This window comes from Pipistrellus kuhlii, unplaced genomic scaffold (genome assembly GCF_014108245.1).
Source record: "Pipistrellus kuhlii isolate mPipKuh1 unplaced genomic scaffold, mPipKuh1.p scaffold_m20_p_7, whole genome shotgun sequence".
Taxonomy (NCBI): Eukaryota; Metazoa; Chordata; class Mammalia; order Chiroptera; family Vespertilionidae; genus Pipistrellus; species Pipistrellus kuhlii.
In genome coordinates, this window is record NW_023425573.1 from 46,020,164 (window position 1) to 46,037,821 (window position 17,658).

Below are 17,658 nucleotides of genomic sequence, written 5' to 3' on the forward strand. Positions count from 1 at the left end.
GTTTAGCAAACCAAGTATTCATTAAGGCAGGCGAGGTAGAAGGATTGTGAGAGGCCCTGTGTGACAATTATCAAGCCTGCGGTTCTGTGAGCAAGAAATATATTTTATTGCAGGTGGAGATGCCCTGTGTGCTGTGGTATGAAACTCTTTGCTTTTTCTCTTCAGGTCCTCAAGGGTTTTCCAGAATGTTTACAAGCTGACATTTGTCTACATCTCAACCAGACTTTGCTACAAAACTGCAAAGCCTTTCGGGGAGCAAGCAAAGGTTGCCTTCGAGCTTTGGCAATGAAGTTTAAGACCACCCATGCACCTCCGGGAGACACTCTGGTGCACTGTGGGGATGTCCTCACTGCACTTTATTTCTTATCCAGAGGCTCCATTGAAATCCTCAAAGATGACATTGTAGTAGCCATTCTGGGTGAGTGTTTGGAATTGGATGGGGACAAAGTCAGTTACAAGCTGGTGCTATGCGGAGTTTAAAATTACAGAAAAAAAGGACTGATTTTATTTATTCATGAGTATAACTTAAGACTGATGGGTAATTTTAAAGCTTCATTTCCACTCAATTCAAATCAAATTAACCTCTCTTGACTCTCACTTTTCCTCTGATGTGTAAACTGTCCCATGACGCTCTTGTCCTTGGCAGCTGAGTAAGCATTTGATGGCCAATATACAAAAGTAGTCAGTATTATTTTCATCTTAGAAGACTTGGATTTATGCTTGGTCCTTTTACCCCTTAAATAAAATGTACATATTGTAAGTATAGTGGCTAGAATGTGCCAGTGCCCTGTACAACTGGGTTTATGTTCTGATGTATTTCACCTATTTGCCATGCACTTGAACCTACTGTGTGTCATCCAATGGGATTACAAGAGCTATAACCTTGCAGTGAGGATATTATAATTAGCAATAAACTGGTTTGGGTGCTAAAGAGAGTCATCTATCCAATTGGTCTCTTAAAAAATATATTAAATCAGGGTGAACATAGCTAGGGTGTGCATGCTGACTGGCTTACTTTTTGCTCATTCACAGTAATTTAAGCTAATTGAAATACAAAGTCCAGGCTGGATTTAGTTGTGGGATTTTCTTTGATAATGCCTATACTTAAGTACCAAAACTGTAAAGAATCTGAAGATTCTCCTTTTCTGTCTCCAAATCCACCTGAAGTCTTCACAAGTTGTGATTGTTCATTCTATTTTTTAAAAGCTAAGATTACTTAAAGTTAATGTATTTGATCTAATGTCATTTTTTACTATAAAGATATGGGATCTGATTTTTCTCACTCAATTCACATTTAAGGTAAGAAGACTCCAGCATATTTTTAATATTTAGGACTTTATTGTTTCAACTTTATTGTTTTAATATTTAGGACTTTGATGGTTTCCATGGTTAGGTATATATGAACTTGTCTAACAAAAATGAAGTTAACAGCCCAGCTGCCATGGCTCAGTGGTTGAGCGTCGACCTATGAACCAGGAATTTACAGTTCATTCCCATCAGGGCACATGCCAGGTTGTGGCTTAATCCCCAGTGTGTGGTGTGCAGAAGGCGGCCAATCAATGATTCTCTCACATCACTTATGTTTTCATCTCTCCCTTTCCCTTCCTCTCTGAAATCAATACAATTATATTTAAGAAAAAAGGTTAACAGATCCAAGGAGGTTTTTATCTAATTATGAAAAGAAGCTTCAGGATATATGTAAGCAAGTACTATTTTACACTTCCTTTGATGGTCTTTAAAAGTCATGTAATCAATAACCTTTCAATGGTTACTTAGTACATATTTCTCAGGCACAATTTTTTAAGTGTCTTGACATTCAGAAACAGAAAAAACTGAGTGGCCACAGCATTCATGCAAAATATTGCAGGGAATTTAAACACAAGTGGTGTGTAAAGGTTTTGATTGGAGTCAGAATGCATGGATTTATTCATAGTTACTCTCTCCCTCCCTTTACCCATCTAAGTAGGTCACCTTGACCTAATCAATTGAATTCTATTTCTCTTTCCATATTCATAAAAGTTGGATAATAATTAGCAATTTCTTTTTTAAAATATATTTTATTGATTTTTTTAGAGAGAGGAAGAGAGAGGGATAGAGAGTTAGAAACATCGATGAGAGAGAAACATCGATCAGCTGCCTCCTGCACACTCCCTACTGGGGATGTGCCCGCAACCAGGGTACATGCCCTTGACCAGAATTGAACCGGGGACCTTTCAGTCTGCAGGCCAATGCTCTATCCACTGAGCCAAACCAGTTTTGTCAGCAATTTTTTATGAGGTTATTTGGGGTATTTATTTAAATAATACACCTAAACATTGACACAGTGCCTGGCACCTACTTAGTCTTCAGTGAACATTTGTTGCTGCTGTCATTATCAGCCTCACCATTGAGCAGGTGGCAAGGAAGGAGATGGGGAAGGCCCATTGGACGCCAGACACTAAATTAACTCCAGGTTTAGCAAGACTGCAAGGGCACACTTTTAGAATAAAGGCCATGTGGTAAGAAAGTATGTCTGTGTATGTTGAGAAAATGTAACTAGATTATTAAACAATGGGATAAATTCATTAAAGCCAAATCCAAAAGTGGTTACTAAAGGAAACAGGGTATGTTCAAATTGTACCCCTAGTCCTTTAAGTGGGAAAGTGTTCCACCATAACCCCATGCTTGGCATCTCCTGCAGAGACCACCCTCAGATAGAAAGTTCATGAGTCAGACTCACACAGCTGTACTCATATTTCTGCATTGACAAAATCAAACCACATCTATATGGCAAGGAGTTTTTTAGCAATGAGGGGATAGCAGACTAAGGCCATATTTGCTACTTCCTAGTTGTTTAGCCAAAGAATCAAAACAAGAAAGTAATTGGGTTTATACTAGGACCAATGCACTAAGAGGCAAATTCTACTCAGCAAACTAAGTAGTTACTATGAGGTGACTACCCAAGAGTCTGTTGGCCATGGGGTTTCATATTTGAAATCTTTAATTCAGAGATTAGTCCGTGGTTCTCTTCTACTTTTACAAACACAAACAAACAAAAAACATTAAATTCAGATTTCTTTAATTCATGTTTTTTTTTTCTTTTTTAAAGGGAAAAACGATATATTTGGAGAAATGGTTCATCTTTACGCCAAACCTGGAAAGTCTAACGCAGATGTAAGAGCTCTCACATACTGTGATTTGCATAAGATCCAGAGAGAAGACTTGTTAGAGGTTCTGGATATGTATCCTGAGTTTTCTGATCACTTTCTCACAAACCTAGAGTTGACCTTCAACCTAAGACATGAGAGTGCAAAGGTATATGTGAACTGTGTGCTTATTTCTTGTGCTTTTGACATTTCATTTTATTCTTGGACTGCTCAAATACCTCTGAAAGGTCAAGCAAAATATGTAACAAAACTTTACCAATTCTGAATATTTGGAAGGAAAAGCCAACTTAATACTGAATTTCTAAATTATAGGGAATGAATTTAGCCTAATTACTTTCAAATAGATTAAATAACTCTACGTAGGTCAATTAAATCTGACCTCTTAGGAACTCTTAGGTGACATACTTGATATAAAATAGCTTTGGCTTATATTGGACAACTATTTGTAAGAAATGGGTGATTCTAGAGTATTGAAAATTCTCTAACCAAATTTATCTTATATAGAGGTTAAATATTCTCTCAGCTATTATTTACAACAGGCATTGGTTAGTAATGTCTTTTTTATAAAAAGTAAACTTATTTTACTTTATATCCATATTTAACACAATTTCCAAATCACATAGGTAAAAATTAATCAGGTTTATACCTGCATCAAAATTAGTGCTTCAAATGAATAGCATATAGTGTAGTAAAAATATTTTAAATGATTTTACATAAAATCTTTTAAAATAAGTTTTATATCTCTCAGTCTCCTCCACTATGAACATATATCCTTATGATCTACCACTGTTTTAAAATATAGAATTTATATAGCAGCCCACAATTTATTATTAAGTTATTCCTCCATCCTCCTCCCCTCTCCAAAACAAAAACAAAAACAAACAAACAAAAAAACTCCTGTTCTAAATATTCTTTTTTTTTTTTGCCAGAAATAAAATGTTGGGCTTTGGAAACTTGCTAATGTATTTTAATGCTAACTAAATACTCTCTAGAAATAAAGATTCTCAAGTCAATAGTTCGGTAAAAGATGATAGACTTAATTCTTCCTGGAGTTTCAGTCCTTCCCATGTTCTGTGAGAGACCTAAAAATGTTTAAAGTACAGTTGACATTCAATATTATTTCATTTTTAGTTTCAGGTATACAGCATAATGTTTAGATAATTATACAATTTACAAAGTGATCCTCCTGATAATTCTAGTACCTACCTGGCACCATGCATAGTTATCACAATATCAATGACTATAATTCTTATACTGTACATTACATACCTTTTCCTTTTTCACTGTTTTGTACTTCTAGCTCCCTATACCTTTTCCATTGGAATACCCAACCCTCTTCTCATCTAGCAACCCTGTTTTTTCTCTATATCTGAGTCTGTTTGTGTTCTGTTTGTTTATTTTGTTCTTTAGATTCTACATATAGGTGAAAGTATAAGTCTTTCTCTGACTGGCTTATTTTACTTAGCATAATACCCTCTAAGTTCATCCATATTGTCCCAAATAGTAAGATTCTTTCTATGGCCTAGTATCATTCCATTGTACATATGTACCACCACTTTTTAAAAAATATATATATGTTTTTATTGATTTTAGAGAGAGAGGAAAGGAGGAGAGAGACAGAAACATCAGTGAGAGAAACATCAATGTTGATCTGATGCCTCCTGCACGCCCCCTACTGGGGATTGAGCCCGAAGCCTGGGCATGTGTCCTGACTGGGAATTGAACCAGTGACCTCCTAGTGCATAGGTAGATGCTCAACCATTGAGCCACACCATCCAGACCCACCACTTATTTATCCATTTGTCCATTAATGGGTACTTGGTTTGCTTCTATATCTTGACTATTGTGAATAACACTCCAATAAAAGTAGGGTGGTGTATATGTTTTCTAATTAGTGCTTTGGATTTCTTTGAACATATAACCCAGAAGCATAATTGGTGGGTCATAAGGTTATTTTATTTTTAGTCTTTTGAAAAACCCCTATACTGTTTCTATAGTTGCTACACCAATTTGCAATCCCACCAATAGTGCACAAGGGTTTCATTTTCTTCAATCCTTGTCAACATTTGTTGTTTATTGATTTATTGATGATAGCTATTCTGAAAAATGTGAGGTGATATCTCATTGTAGTTTTAATTTGCATTTCTCTGACAATTAGTAACACTGAGCATATTTTTATATAGTATATATATTGGTTATCAGTATGTCCTCTTTGTGGAATTATCTTTTCAGGTCCTCTGTCCATTTTATAATTGGATTGTTTGTTTTCTTGGGGTTAAGTTGTATAAGTTATTTATCAATTTTAGCTATTAACCCCTTATAGAATGTATTTTTGGTGAATATGTTCTCCTATTCAGTGTGTTTGTTGTTGTTTTTTTTTTCATTTTCTTGATGAATTTCTTTGCTATGCAAAAACTTTTTAGCTTGATTTTTAAGGTCACTATGGTACTAGATTTCACATATAAGTGAAATCAGATAGTACTTGTCTTTCTCTGACTGGTTTATTTTACTCCATGATATCAAAAAGGGTAAGATTTTCTTTTCTTTTTTTTTTGTGGCTGAGCAGTATTCCATTGTGTAACTATACCACCTTCTAATCATTACCATGCAATTTAAACAGCACAACTAATTAAAATTAGTTCATTCTTTGTTTTTTTCTGAAGTAATACACATTCTGCAAGGATTTTAAAAACTGTTGTTGTTTTATTTTAACTTTACCAAGTTATATAAAAGACATTTCACGTAAAGGAACATAGTCTCTAAATGTTGTCAGGATCATCCCCAAACATTTCTGATAAATTCTAAAACTATAATTTTGAATATGATGGAAATGGGAAGTGATTAAAATGATTCTGTCAGTTTACTTTATAATTTAAAGACAATCATTAAGCAAAGCATCATGGCTATTTGCCTACAGACTAATAATTAAGTCTCACAATGGTTGAAATCATATGAAATAGTGAACAGTTTACTGATAATAATTGTTTAAATTGAGTAATCTTCTATTTTATCTTATGCTCTATTAACAAAGACTGATCTCTTACTACGATCACAGTCCATGAATGACTCTGAAGGAGACAACTGTAAACTACGAAGAAGGAATTTATCATTTGATAGTGAAGGAGAGACAGGTAATTCATTCTATTTATAAAGTTCAACTGTAGAGCATGTGGTTATTAGCTCTTTTTACTTAATTGCTGATGTCAAGGGGAAACTTTTTTTTAGGTTTTAGAAAGGCAAATTCTTTGCTTTTATTCAGTAGCTAATGATATGGTTCCTGATTGACAGCTCTCAGCAATGTCATTCAACAAAGCCATCTGATACTAGTATCTACAAAAACATCACAAGTAGAGAAATAGAGTGTGTTTGTTTGTTTTTAAAGAAGCCAATTAATAACAGCTGAATAACTATGCCTCAGAATTCTGAACAGAGTGTTCTGGGGAGAAGACTCTTCTTACAGACTCAGTGTTTAGTCCCAACACATGCAGGACATGCAAGAAGATGGTATTCTCTGAGGTACTTGCCATTCTTTGTCCTGTCAAGAATTTTCTGTCCTTTCAACTACTCTTTACGTTTTACTCAAAAATACAACAAATATACATTTAACATTTCATATTTTTAAGGAGCTACTCCATCTCTGAGAAACAAATGGTGCAAAATAGCCCTTGTCCTCCAAAGAAAGATGATAAACCCTCTATTATTTCAAATATAAATATGAGGTGCTGTACCCAGAGTTCACAAACCTCAGTGGGAAGCCAAATGAGGATACTTGTATCTAATTGAGCCTGGGCAGATGGGAGAAGGCTTTTCTGATCCATCACACGTTCCAGTCTTCACCTTATTTGGCCGCTCGAAAGAATCACTGTGAACCAATTCCCTTCTTCTTCTTCTTATGTATTTCTCTCTTGGCATCTGTGACTCTGCACTCCTCCTGTTTTCCTCCTCCTCTCAGTAATTCTTTGAGAATTGTCACAAAATTGTTATATTTTAAACTCGTCCATTAGTTATTAGAGTTCCTCAAGGCATGGTCCTGGGCCCTCTTTTCTTCTAATTCTATTTTTATGCTTACAGTTTTATGATATTCTCACATAAGAAGTGTGCATATTTAATCCAGGACCATCTAAGCTTCAACTTCATATACCCAACTGCTTATTAAACCATCAACTTGAGAGCTCAAAGGCAGCTCAAACTCAAGATTTCCTAAACTGAACTCACAATGTCCCCCTGGAAACCTGTCTCTCCATCAGTTGCTATGTCTTTCAATGGCACTACCATTCAATCCACTGCACAGCCAAGTGGCCATCTATGCCCCTTCTCCCAACCTCTCCATAAGCTCTGGCAACAAGTCTAATTATTGCTACCTCCAATACATCTCCATTTAGTCATCGAACTAGGTCCTTTTTGGTTTACTTCTTTCCATCTTCATGGCCACAACTCCAATTCAAAATATCATAATCAGTCACCTGCAATACTAAAATGGCATCCCAATTTACCTTGATTCCCTCTGATTTATTCTCCACACTGGACAACTGGTAAACTTTTTTCTAAATGTAGTTAAGTTTATGTCACCCACTTATTTAAAGCCCTCTGAGGCCTTCACATTTCCTAAATTCTTAATAGGTGGTCTATGTCTACTTCTTCAGTCTTATCTGATACCACCCATTCTATCACTACTTAACCTGGCCTTCCACAATCAGCTCTTCTCTTTTGCAACATTTCAGTTGTACTTTGTTTATCTGCATTGTTATTTCATAGATATTGTGTGCCACTAGATCATAAGCCCCATGAAGGTGGTAAATACTTAATCACCTTTCAGTGCTTGCCACACAATAAGAGTTCAACAAATACTTGTTGAAAAAAATTAATGAATCAATAAAATTTATGCATCTTCCTTTTGATTCTCTTCCTCCTTTTGCTTTCTTAATCCAAGTTCTTTTCTTGGCCCTCTTTTCTCTGAATTCTCGCTCAAGGGGAGTTCATCTACTAGCATAAATTAGCTCTATATTTTAAGTGAACTAAACTGCCCTCTTGTCCATCTAAATTGTTTCTGTGTTTTTGCCTATATTATTATCTTAATTGGACTTTTCCTCCCTGTCCTCAAACACACACACCTGCAGCCACAACACACACTTTTTCATCTACTAACATTACATTTTTTTCAGTTGACCTCTAAAGACATATTCAACATAAATTCTTTCTTGATTTCCACAAATATATAATTATTCTTTCTCTTAAGAATTCCCAAGGCACTTGCCTCTTGTATATTGCTAAAAACTGCCCTGTACAGTAGTTATTGGTATATCTGTCCTCTTTCTCTACCCAGCTATAAGTTCTTTAGCAAAAAAGAATTGATAAATATTTGTTGAATTGAGATAATTGTTGGATCTTGTGGCTGATTACAGAATAATAAATCACTCACAAATAGGTGACAATTTATTTCTTCAATATCCTTCATTCTTCTCTTGTTGACTTTCTCTAAAATCAGAACCATTACTGTCAAGTTGCTCTTCTATAGACTTAATCTAAATTCTTTATCCTGAAGTTCATCTCTTGTTTTGATCTTGCTGGAAATGAAGAGCAGCTTGATAATGTTTTTCATATTATAATGAACCCCAAAGAGTTGAAAATTTATTAAACCTCCTCTTAATCTTGTTTTGATTCCATATTCTGAAAATTTGCACAATTTACACTGTGCGCATGCAACTAGACATTTCTGTTGATCCTAAAAACTTTTTTCCTAATCACAGACTTAGTCTATGACATTATTTTGTACAAAATGTAGATAGTAAGGGTTTTGCCTGGCTTCCAGTAGCTCTCTGACATTTCCTGATGTTTTAGTGAGTAAGCACAATTTGGCTAATATGAAAACATAGTGAATTTTACTTATCCAGAGCCTGAGAGCCTAGTCTAGTCTTCAGGATTCCATGCTACTGTAGACAAGTATAAAAGTTGCTGAAAGTAATTTAGTCCTTGTCACCCAATCTAATGCTTTGAAGGTGATCATCCATTCTACACTTCTTGATGTACAATCAATATCTAAGGTAAAACATACTATAAGTATATAAAACTTTCAGAAAATAATTGATGCTAAGTGATATGGGGCTACACAAATTGAAAGCTACCTATGAAAAGCATTGATTATTTTAGAGTTAGTTTACTGCCCATGTGAAACAATACCTTGAAAGCAGACATCAAAGAACACTGACTGAGTTGGTCAGGATAAGCATCAAAAACCAGAGGTAAGAACACATGTTGGGCATTGGAAACTGACAGAGAGTGAGTCCTGTACTACTTCACTACATACCTATCAACTAAGCACTGAAACTGTTTGGCCTTCAATCCTCAACTCTCTCCATCCCCATCCAATCTTGCTTAACACATAATGCTAAGGAGCTTACATAAAGTATATATATCAATATATATATCAATATATCTATATATATATATATATATATATATATATATATATATATTAATGAATAGGTATAAACAGAACCTCCAGCAAGTTGATTGAACAAATAGAAGCTTAGCATATTGAATCTCTTCTCTCTTAAAATGAATATGTTGATGAAAGTGGTTTGTCCTTATGAGCTTAACAATTTTTCTGGAAAAATAAAAGCATTTCCTGACAAGAAAAAAACCATAAGTTCAGTTCTAAATTTTAGGACCCCTTGTATATTTTTTAATCTTCACCTGAAGATTACGTTTTTTTAACATATTTTTATTGATTTGAGAGAGGAAGGGAGAGGGAGACAGATAGAACAATATAGAAATAAACATTGATGTGAAAAACATCAGTCAGTTGCCACCCATTTGTACCCTGTCCAGCAATTGAATGTGCAAACTTTGGTGTACAGAAGGATAATCTAACCAACTGAGCCACCTGGCCAGGGCAGACACTTTGTATTTTTTGAAGGTATCATCTAGTAGTTCTCCTTTTTTCCTAAATTCTGGCATGGAAGTGCCCAGGACCTCCCTAATTAGACTAGGGTCATTGTACCAGGAGGTGCTTTAGGTCTTGAGATAGAAATAAAAAGCTACTGTTACAGATAATGAATAATAAAAATAAATCTTCAAAGACCTATTGAGTGGACATGAGCATTGATAATATGGTTGAGTAGAATAGAAGTAAATGAGGTATACCAAATAAGAACATGTTGAAAATAGTCTCTAAGAAGTCTACAAAGTTAGAGTGGATTGTGCATACCTCAGTGTGCCAATATGACCCATTGGGTCACAGGGTATATTTATCTTAAAATTTTATATTGTTTACATTTTATAATATAGATAGTATATTAATACAATAGAATGTATGCTCTACCCTGTATAATGGCGCACACACACACACACACACACACACACACACACACACTTTTCACCAATAGCGTTTTTATAACCAAATATTTTAGTCTGCTCAGTAAATTTAATATCCAGGGACATAACATTTAGTATCAAAGTTGTTACTAGTGATTGATTTAGAGAATCAATAACCATTTGTCAGAGAATAAACAAATGAGAACAGAAATGTAACAGATCCAAGAAACGGGGAAATAATCAAAATACTGTTACCGATGTGCCCCTGCCAACCAAAGGAGTGGAAATTAAAGTAAAACAAAATGTTCATCATCCTCTTTCCACTGGACTGAGATGTTATCACACATCCCCTTGAAAACAGGAACCCATTTCAAGACATATTATGCACACATCATAACAGTAATGAAGAAAGGCTGCAGTTCTCTCATTTCCTTCCCCACATAATTTTTAATAAAAATGGCAGGCACTTCTCTATATATTACAGCTGAAAACATGTACTGTCCCAAAAAATGAGAGTGGAAATATCTTGAGCTCATCATATGAAATTCCTGGAATTTCATTTATTTAGGAATAATCTTTCTCTTTTTGTAATAGTGGCTTAATGATTTCACAGGGTCATTCAAAAGTCAGTATGCTTTGAAAGTGTTTCTCCAAAATAAAATAACATCTATGAAAATTATTGAAGTAAGGAATAAATATATACATTGTTAAACTTATTTTGGAGAATAAGCATTAGTATAATTATAATTTTATTAAATTAAGCATTTTAAAATATTGGTATTATACTTAGGCATCTCTCAAATATCTTCGCTAATAACAAATAGTTATTATCTCTCATCCATTTCAGCAATAGTAGTATATTTTATTTTAATTTTAAGATGTTTTTAAATTTTTCATCTTTTATTCGTATAGAAAAATGATACTAGTTTTCATTCTTTGAAACTAGAGAGAAACTAAGGTACTTGAAATCTAAGGAAACAATATACTTTAGAGGGCAATTTTCCAGTGCAATCAATTTTTAAAATGCATCTGCCTGGAAAAATGCTCAATTTTTCAAAATTGCTACCAATAAGAAATCTAAAATTTAGATGCTGAGAGAGTGCATTAAATGTCTCTCTTTGTCCAAAATTTGATCTACCTGTTAGGTCTGACATATAAAAATGGTAATTAATCTGAGAGAAAGATTTCATCTGGACACTTTTTTTGTGCTGTTCAAGTCATTCTGAACACGAGAGACACCACAGGACCAATCACAAAATGCTTTAAAATTGTGTTCTATGAGAAAGAGAAAGGAGATGAACTGTCAGCCTGCAGAAACAAGATTTTTTTTTTAAAGTTTTGAATCATCTAAATCAGAAAGCAACCTTGAGACTTAACTAAACAGGGAAGAAAATTCTTTGCAAAATGATGGTAACAAGTGATTAGACAATCTCATTGCTAGCAAAGGGGGAACACTTTCGATTAATGCCCTCAGAACAATATTTCTACGTGGTACCTAATACTATTTAATAGCCATACAAATAACCCACTTTACCTAAGAAAAGGCAGACATGAAATCAGCCATCAGAATCTAAAGGTACTGGAAGCTCATTAAAATGCATTTCAGCCCAATTTCATGTGTTCCATCAGCCAACCTCCAGCCTCAGCCTGAGCAGTTTCTATTTTTAACCCACAAGTAGATTGTCATTTCCACTTTCATTGTAAATGATAGAAGATGAAGCTGTGATTTATTTGGTAGCGAATAGAAAATTGTTGTTGCAGACAGGCTGCTTCAAAGAAACCGCTCAGATGGCCTGCGTTCCGGGAGGCAGCTGGGCTGACGGTCAGGTGGCAAGGAACGTGGAAATAAAAGTGGAGTAATTCTCCTTAAGTAGTGGAGCAATTCAAAGATGTCAAACGTTTCCTTCTTCTTTCATGATCCTGCTTTTACATGGAATTTTTTGCTAAAGGATTTAGATACCAAGAACATGAAGTAATCTCCATTTCACTATAGAACGAAATAATAATCCCTCATTCACGACATTTTGTGAATACTTATCCTGAGTGGAAACCAGCAAATTACAATTCAATTTAACAACATATGCTAACTGATGAATTTGCCCCTACGCTTCCAAAATTTAGACCCTAAGTTAGTAAAGACTGAGGTTCATGTAGCAAGTCCAACAAAGACATTTTACCGGTGATGTGTGAGGATTTAAAAGAGAGACCTTCCAAGACCTCTCAAGCCAAAGAGACAAAATGATTCAATATTTTTAAGCTACATTCAATACACATATTACTGTTAGCATTTTCATACTTAGATTAGAGCCAAATGAATGAATAGTTAAATCAGTTTGCATTTGATTATGCCAGAAAGATACCCTGACAGTGTTTAAAAGAAAAGCTAATTCTAAACCCCATGGTGGTCAAACTGCACAAAGGTTTACTTAGCAGCAGCAAACTGATGCAATTCACTTGGCAGATATGCGGATAATTTAGAAAAGTAAAGCTTTCCTTTAAAAAAAAACAACAAACATCTATCAACATAAAATTGGGAACTATTATTTCTTGAGGAATAAAATTATATATTCATAAAGTGGGGAATAGTTGATCCAGTTTTCGGGAGGGGAGAAGTTAACAAAGAAAACAGGAAGAAATGACAAGAATGAAGTTCAGAAGCTTGAAGAGGCTGTGTCAGTGTCTCCGGAGGAAAGAGGGTTTGTGTAGGAAGAGCTGATGGAAATACAATCAGATTAGTGGCTGAGTAGAGAAGCATAAGTGACACTGAGTGATCAATGATGTCTACAGTGCTTGAACTCCATAAGGTCTGTGATCTTCTCAGCAAAAATGAAGTTACTGTACCAGTGTGAATTCTCAGGACAATAAATTGGGCTATCCCCTTTTGTTATATTTAACTTTCATTGAAAGAACATTAACTTCTTAATAGCAGCTTACTTGAGGCTGACTTTTTAAAAAAATATATATTTTATTGATTTTTTACAGAGAGGAAGAGATAGAGATAGAGAGCTGGAAACATCGAGGAGAGAGAGTCACCGATCAGCTGCCTCTTGCACACCCCCCACTGGGGATATGCCCCAACCAAGGTACATGCCCTTGACCAGAATCGAACCTGAGACCCTTCAGTCTGCAGGCTGACGCTCTATCCACTGAGCCAAACCGGTTTCGGCGAGGCTAACTTTTTAACTCTATACATTTTTACACTGAGTTTCTTTCTGGCTTCTTATATTTTAAATTATGATTTTTTTAAATAAAGGGGAAAAATCTCTAATTTCTATGTCATATGGGAATTTTAAAAAACAATTGGAAGCTTCTCTGGAGTGGCCTTAAATCAGTTCCTTTGGCCTTCTATAACAAACAAAGCAAGCACACAAGTCAGAGCATAGATGGAGACACTGCCTCAACCATTTTTCTAGAAAGTGATATACCTTCTAGAGTATGTTGGTTAGTTATTAACAGTAACCAGATGGAGAATTATACTGTCTCCCCAGGAAATTAATGGAAACAACCTCTGGTATTTGTCTCTGAGTTTTTCTTGCTGACGAACGTTCTAACACAACCTTAAAGGCTGAAATTATCCTGGTATTTCTGCATAAAACAGTTAATAGGCACTACTGGCTATAATGTAATTGGTAAACTCACCTTAATTACTGTATTTTGCTTTATATTCTTTGCAACATGCTACACAAACAAACTATCCAGAATTCCAAGGCCATTATATTAATATATACAGTTGAAATTCAGCTTTCCAGGCTTTATCAGAATAACTTCCAGTTTGGACCTTTGCAATGTATGAAGGTCCTACAGATGCCAGGGCGTGACATTTTAAAACAAACAACAAGTTGCATAATGCTGGTATTTTAGAATTGGGACACATTTCTCCTCCCTTTTTATTTCCTTAAGAGATAATGCACCAGATTTCAAGAATACAAATAACTGTTGAGCTGGCATAAGACTGCAAGTTATCTTATAGTGTTATTTTTCTCTGAAATAAGACATTACTATCCAGCTAATCTTTTAATTTTAAAATGAAACATGTATTTCATTAGGATAATCTAATATTTCTTGAATTAAGAAAAAGTCTGCTTAATTAGCTACACATTTAACAGAAAAAAAAGAGAAAGAATAACTTTTCTGGTGATTTTATAGAAATTAAGTTATTCAAAGAACATCACTATTGAAAAGGTCATTGGTGTATCAGTGGTGTAATGTTCATAGAGTGTCATATTTAATTATCTTCTATAAAATAACTTTCCTCAATAGATTTTGGGAAAGGAAACAGTACAAATGATGCTGAAGATTCTGGAGACACCATAAGAAATTATCAAAGTTCCAAAAAACACACCGAAGAGAAAAAAAGCAGATCTTCATCTTTCATCTCCTCCATTGACGATGAACAAAAGCCTCTCTTCTCAGGAATAGTAGATTCCCCGCCAGGCATAGGGAAAGCAACGGGGCTCAATTTTAAAGAAATAGTGCCCACATCAGGAAGAATTCACATAGATAAAAGAAGTCATTCTTGCAAAGGTAACTGAGTTTCTCAAGAATCAGGTTGTCTGTCTTTGGTGCTCATCATAAAATGACGATTTTTCACAAATAACTGTACTAGCACATGTTTCTCTAATCTTTTGCTATTTCATAACATATTTGCGAAGAGTTCAAATCTCAGATCATCTACAAATCATTTGTACCATTCTGGACCCAAGCATGAGAGGGGTTTTTTTGTTTGTTTTGTTTTTTATGACCAGTCAGACTTAATGTAATGACATGTAGAACCCTGATAGCTTATAGCATGAAAGGCCAATGCAATAATACTACAGTGAGGGCCAAAAAATTCTATTTACTGGGAATTATGAGAAAATGAGTGAAATGCTTCTAAATAAAGTATGTTCTTGATCCAACTCATTTGAATATATTTATTTAACATCTCCACCAAAAGAAATCCCCAAATATATGGGTTTTGCTGCAGAAAATATGCATGAGAAGGGTAATAATAAATGCAAATCTGATGCTAAAGAATGGGAAATTCAGAGAAACTTGAGAACTATCACTTGGAAGAACAATTAGCTTAGAATAAGCAGAGCTAGGTTTACAGATCTTTTTAGATTTATCTATTAAGTGGGTGCAAAAATAGGTGTGGTTCAGATTACTTGGGTTCCATTCATAACTCTGTCACTTGTTCCCATTTAGACTTAGGATAAGTGACCGACAGACCCCACTAAAATTCAGTTTGCACATCTTTAAAGCAGGAATAATATATTTCCTAAGTAACTAATGGTTAACAAGATAACAAGCTTAAATTATCTATTCTGAAATATAATCCCCAATTAGGTTTAGTATTTTCTCACAGGTTTTATTTTTTCTAACCCTTTAATCGTTGAATATATCCCTATATATGTAAAAATATCAATCGCATAGCACAAAGTCAAAAGAATATAACAGAAATAAGGTAAAAATGGGATGTTCTCAGACTGGCAGAATAGCAAAATTATGGGACAAAGTAAATATTATCTATCAGTGTCACCATTATTTGCAGTGACTATATTTGACAATAAAAGTTTTATTTAGGCTTTACATTTTTCCACTGCTACTTTCCCTATCTTATCAAATCAGCTTTTGCCATGATCCCACATTGAAGAAAGCTAAGAATATGTTCTCTGGACACTTTAAAATCTTGATGAAGTGGATGAAAATAGTACTTCATTTATCACAATAGAAAAATGGAATATTAAATGTCATTACCAAATGCCTCATTTTAGTTATTTATGAAAATGAATTTTAGGAAGTGCTAAAAAGAGAAAAGGGTTGTATTGTGGAAGTCAAAAGTTCTGAAGAGCTTACTGAACCATCTCTACTATCCCCAAAAGTCAGCCTAATGTGGGCCTGACTTTTAAAAAAAAACACCCTGTGTTTTGATTTTTACCACTTGATTTTGAGCCTTAATTGACAAGTTGTTGAAGATATATTTGGGGGATTTTATTCAACTTTATAATAGCTCTGCTGACAGTGAATTCTCATGCCCTTCATCTTATGTTTTTCTTTGCTACTTCTTCCAGTTATTTTTAATTATTCTACATGCACAATAAGATAGTATTCCAACAAATAATTTTAATATCTGTAAGTTTTTAATTTTCAAAAATTTATAATGCAATCTTTATTCAAATAGTAAATAACTACTTTGAAAATGTCAATTGAATAAACACAATTGACATTGTATAACATCAGTGTGACACAGTTAACCTAGATAATTAATATGATTAACAAATAATTATTAAACCATTGCAAATTTCATTCCCTAATGATTATTTAAGGTGAAGTAATACGGGATGTTTGAGAATTTGAATAACATGTAGGGTGCACCTGTAACTGCTGCAATTTGAATCATTAACTCCCTACAATCTTTAGATTTTTCATTAGTAGGAAATTTTCCTCACTCACATTCCTGGCATTTGTCCTGCAAAGCACCTTTCAGGCAAAACTAAAATGAAACAAACAAGCAGAAAAAGAAACAGACTCTGATCATACTTAGATTGAGGTCAAAAGTTGAATCTAGGAAAAATGTGTATACAGAAAAAAGTGAAAATTTACTTTCTGTTTATCCATTTCCAGGAATGTGTCTTGCAACTATAGCAACATTTTCCAAGGCAACTGAGTGCAGATTTTTTTTAAGCTATATTTAGAAAGATGTTCATTTTTATTAAGACCCTAAGCAGGATTTCCCTCTTGAACTCCTTTTTTTAAAATATTGCTTCTAAAACAGGCATGCCATATATACATATTATTATTAAGGAAGTCTTTAAGTTTACATTTTATTTGTTTCTTCTAAGTGACATAATCAGTGTTTTGTTTTGTTTTTTTCTTTGAACATTGAAGAAAAATATAATACTGCATAACGTATTCCATGTGATCCACCATTATTCTTTAAATATAAATTTCTTATATATATGACTTAAGAATGAGAGACCTGTTAAGCATAGGCAGAAATTCTGTACACTTTCTCAGCACACAACTTTTAAGCAAAATTAGTAACTTCATTCTATCAGTTCTTATTATTTTTTAAAATAATTCCTAGGTTAAACAGCTAGCAAGCAGCCAGACAGAGATAAATATTCAGAACACAGACCATTAACATCTGTGTTCTGAATGTTTGTCTGACATTGCTACTCCAAAATTGAAAACTTAGTCCGTTGGACATTAGATT

At 34.2% G+C, this 17,658-nt stretch overlaps 1 protein-coding gene across 1 annotated transcript in view; it reads left to right on the forward strand.

The window, feature by feature from the left end:
* LOC118709755 (potassium voltage-gated channel subfamily H member 7) overlaps positions 1 to 17,658 on the forward strand; it is a 76,864-nt gene that overhangs the window by 43,659 nt on the left and 15,547 nt on the right. The window contains exons 5-8 of the mRNA XM_045575493.1: positions 166 to 418; positions 3,089 to 3,294; positions 6,178 to 6,277; positions 14,721 to 14,984. Of these exons, the coding sequence (XP_045431449.1) occupies positions 166 to 418; positions 3,089 to 3,294; positions 6,178 to 6,277; positions 14,721 to 14,984 (823 nt within the window). The remainder of the gene's footprint in view (positions 1 to 165; positions 419 to 3,088; positions 3,295 to 6,177; positions 6,278 to 14,720; positions 14,985 to 17,658) is intronic.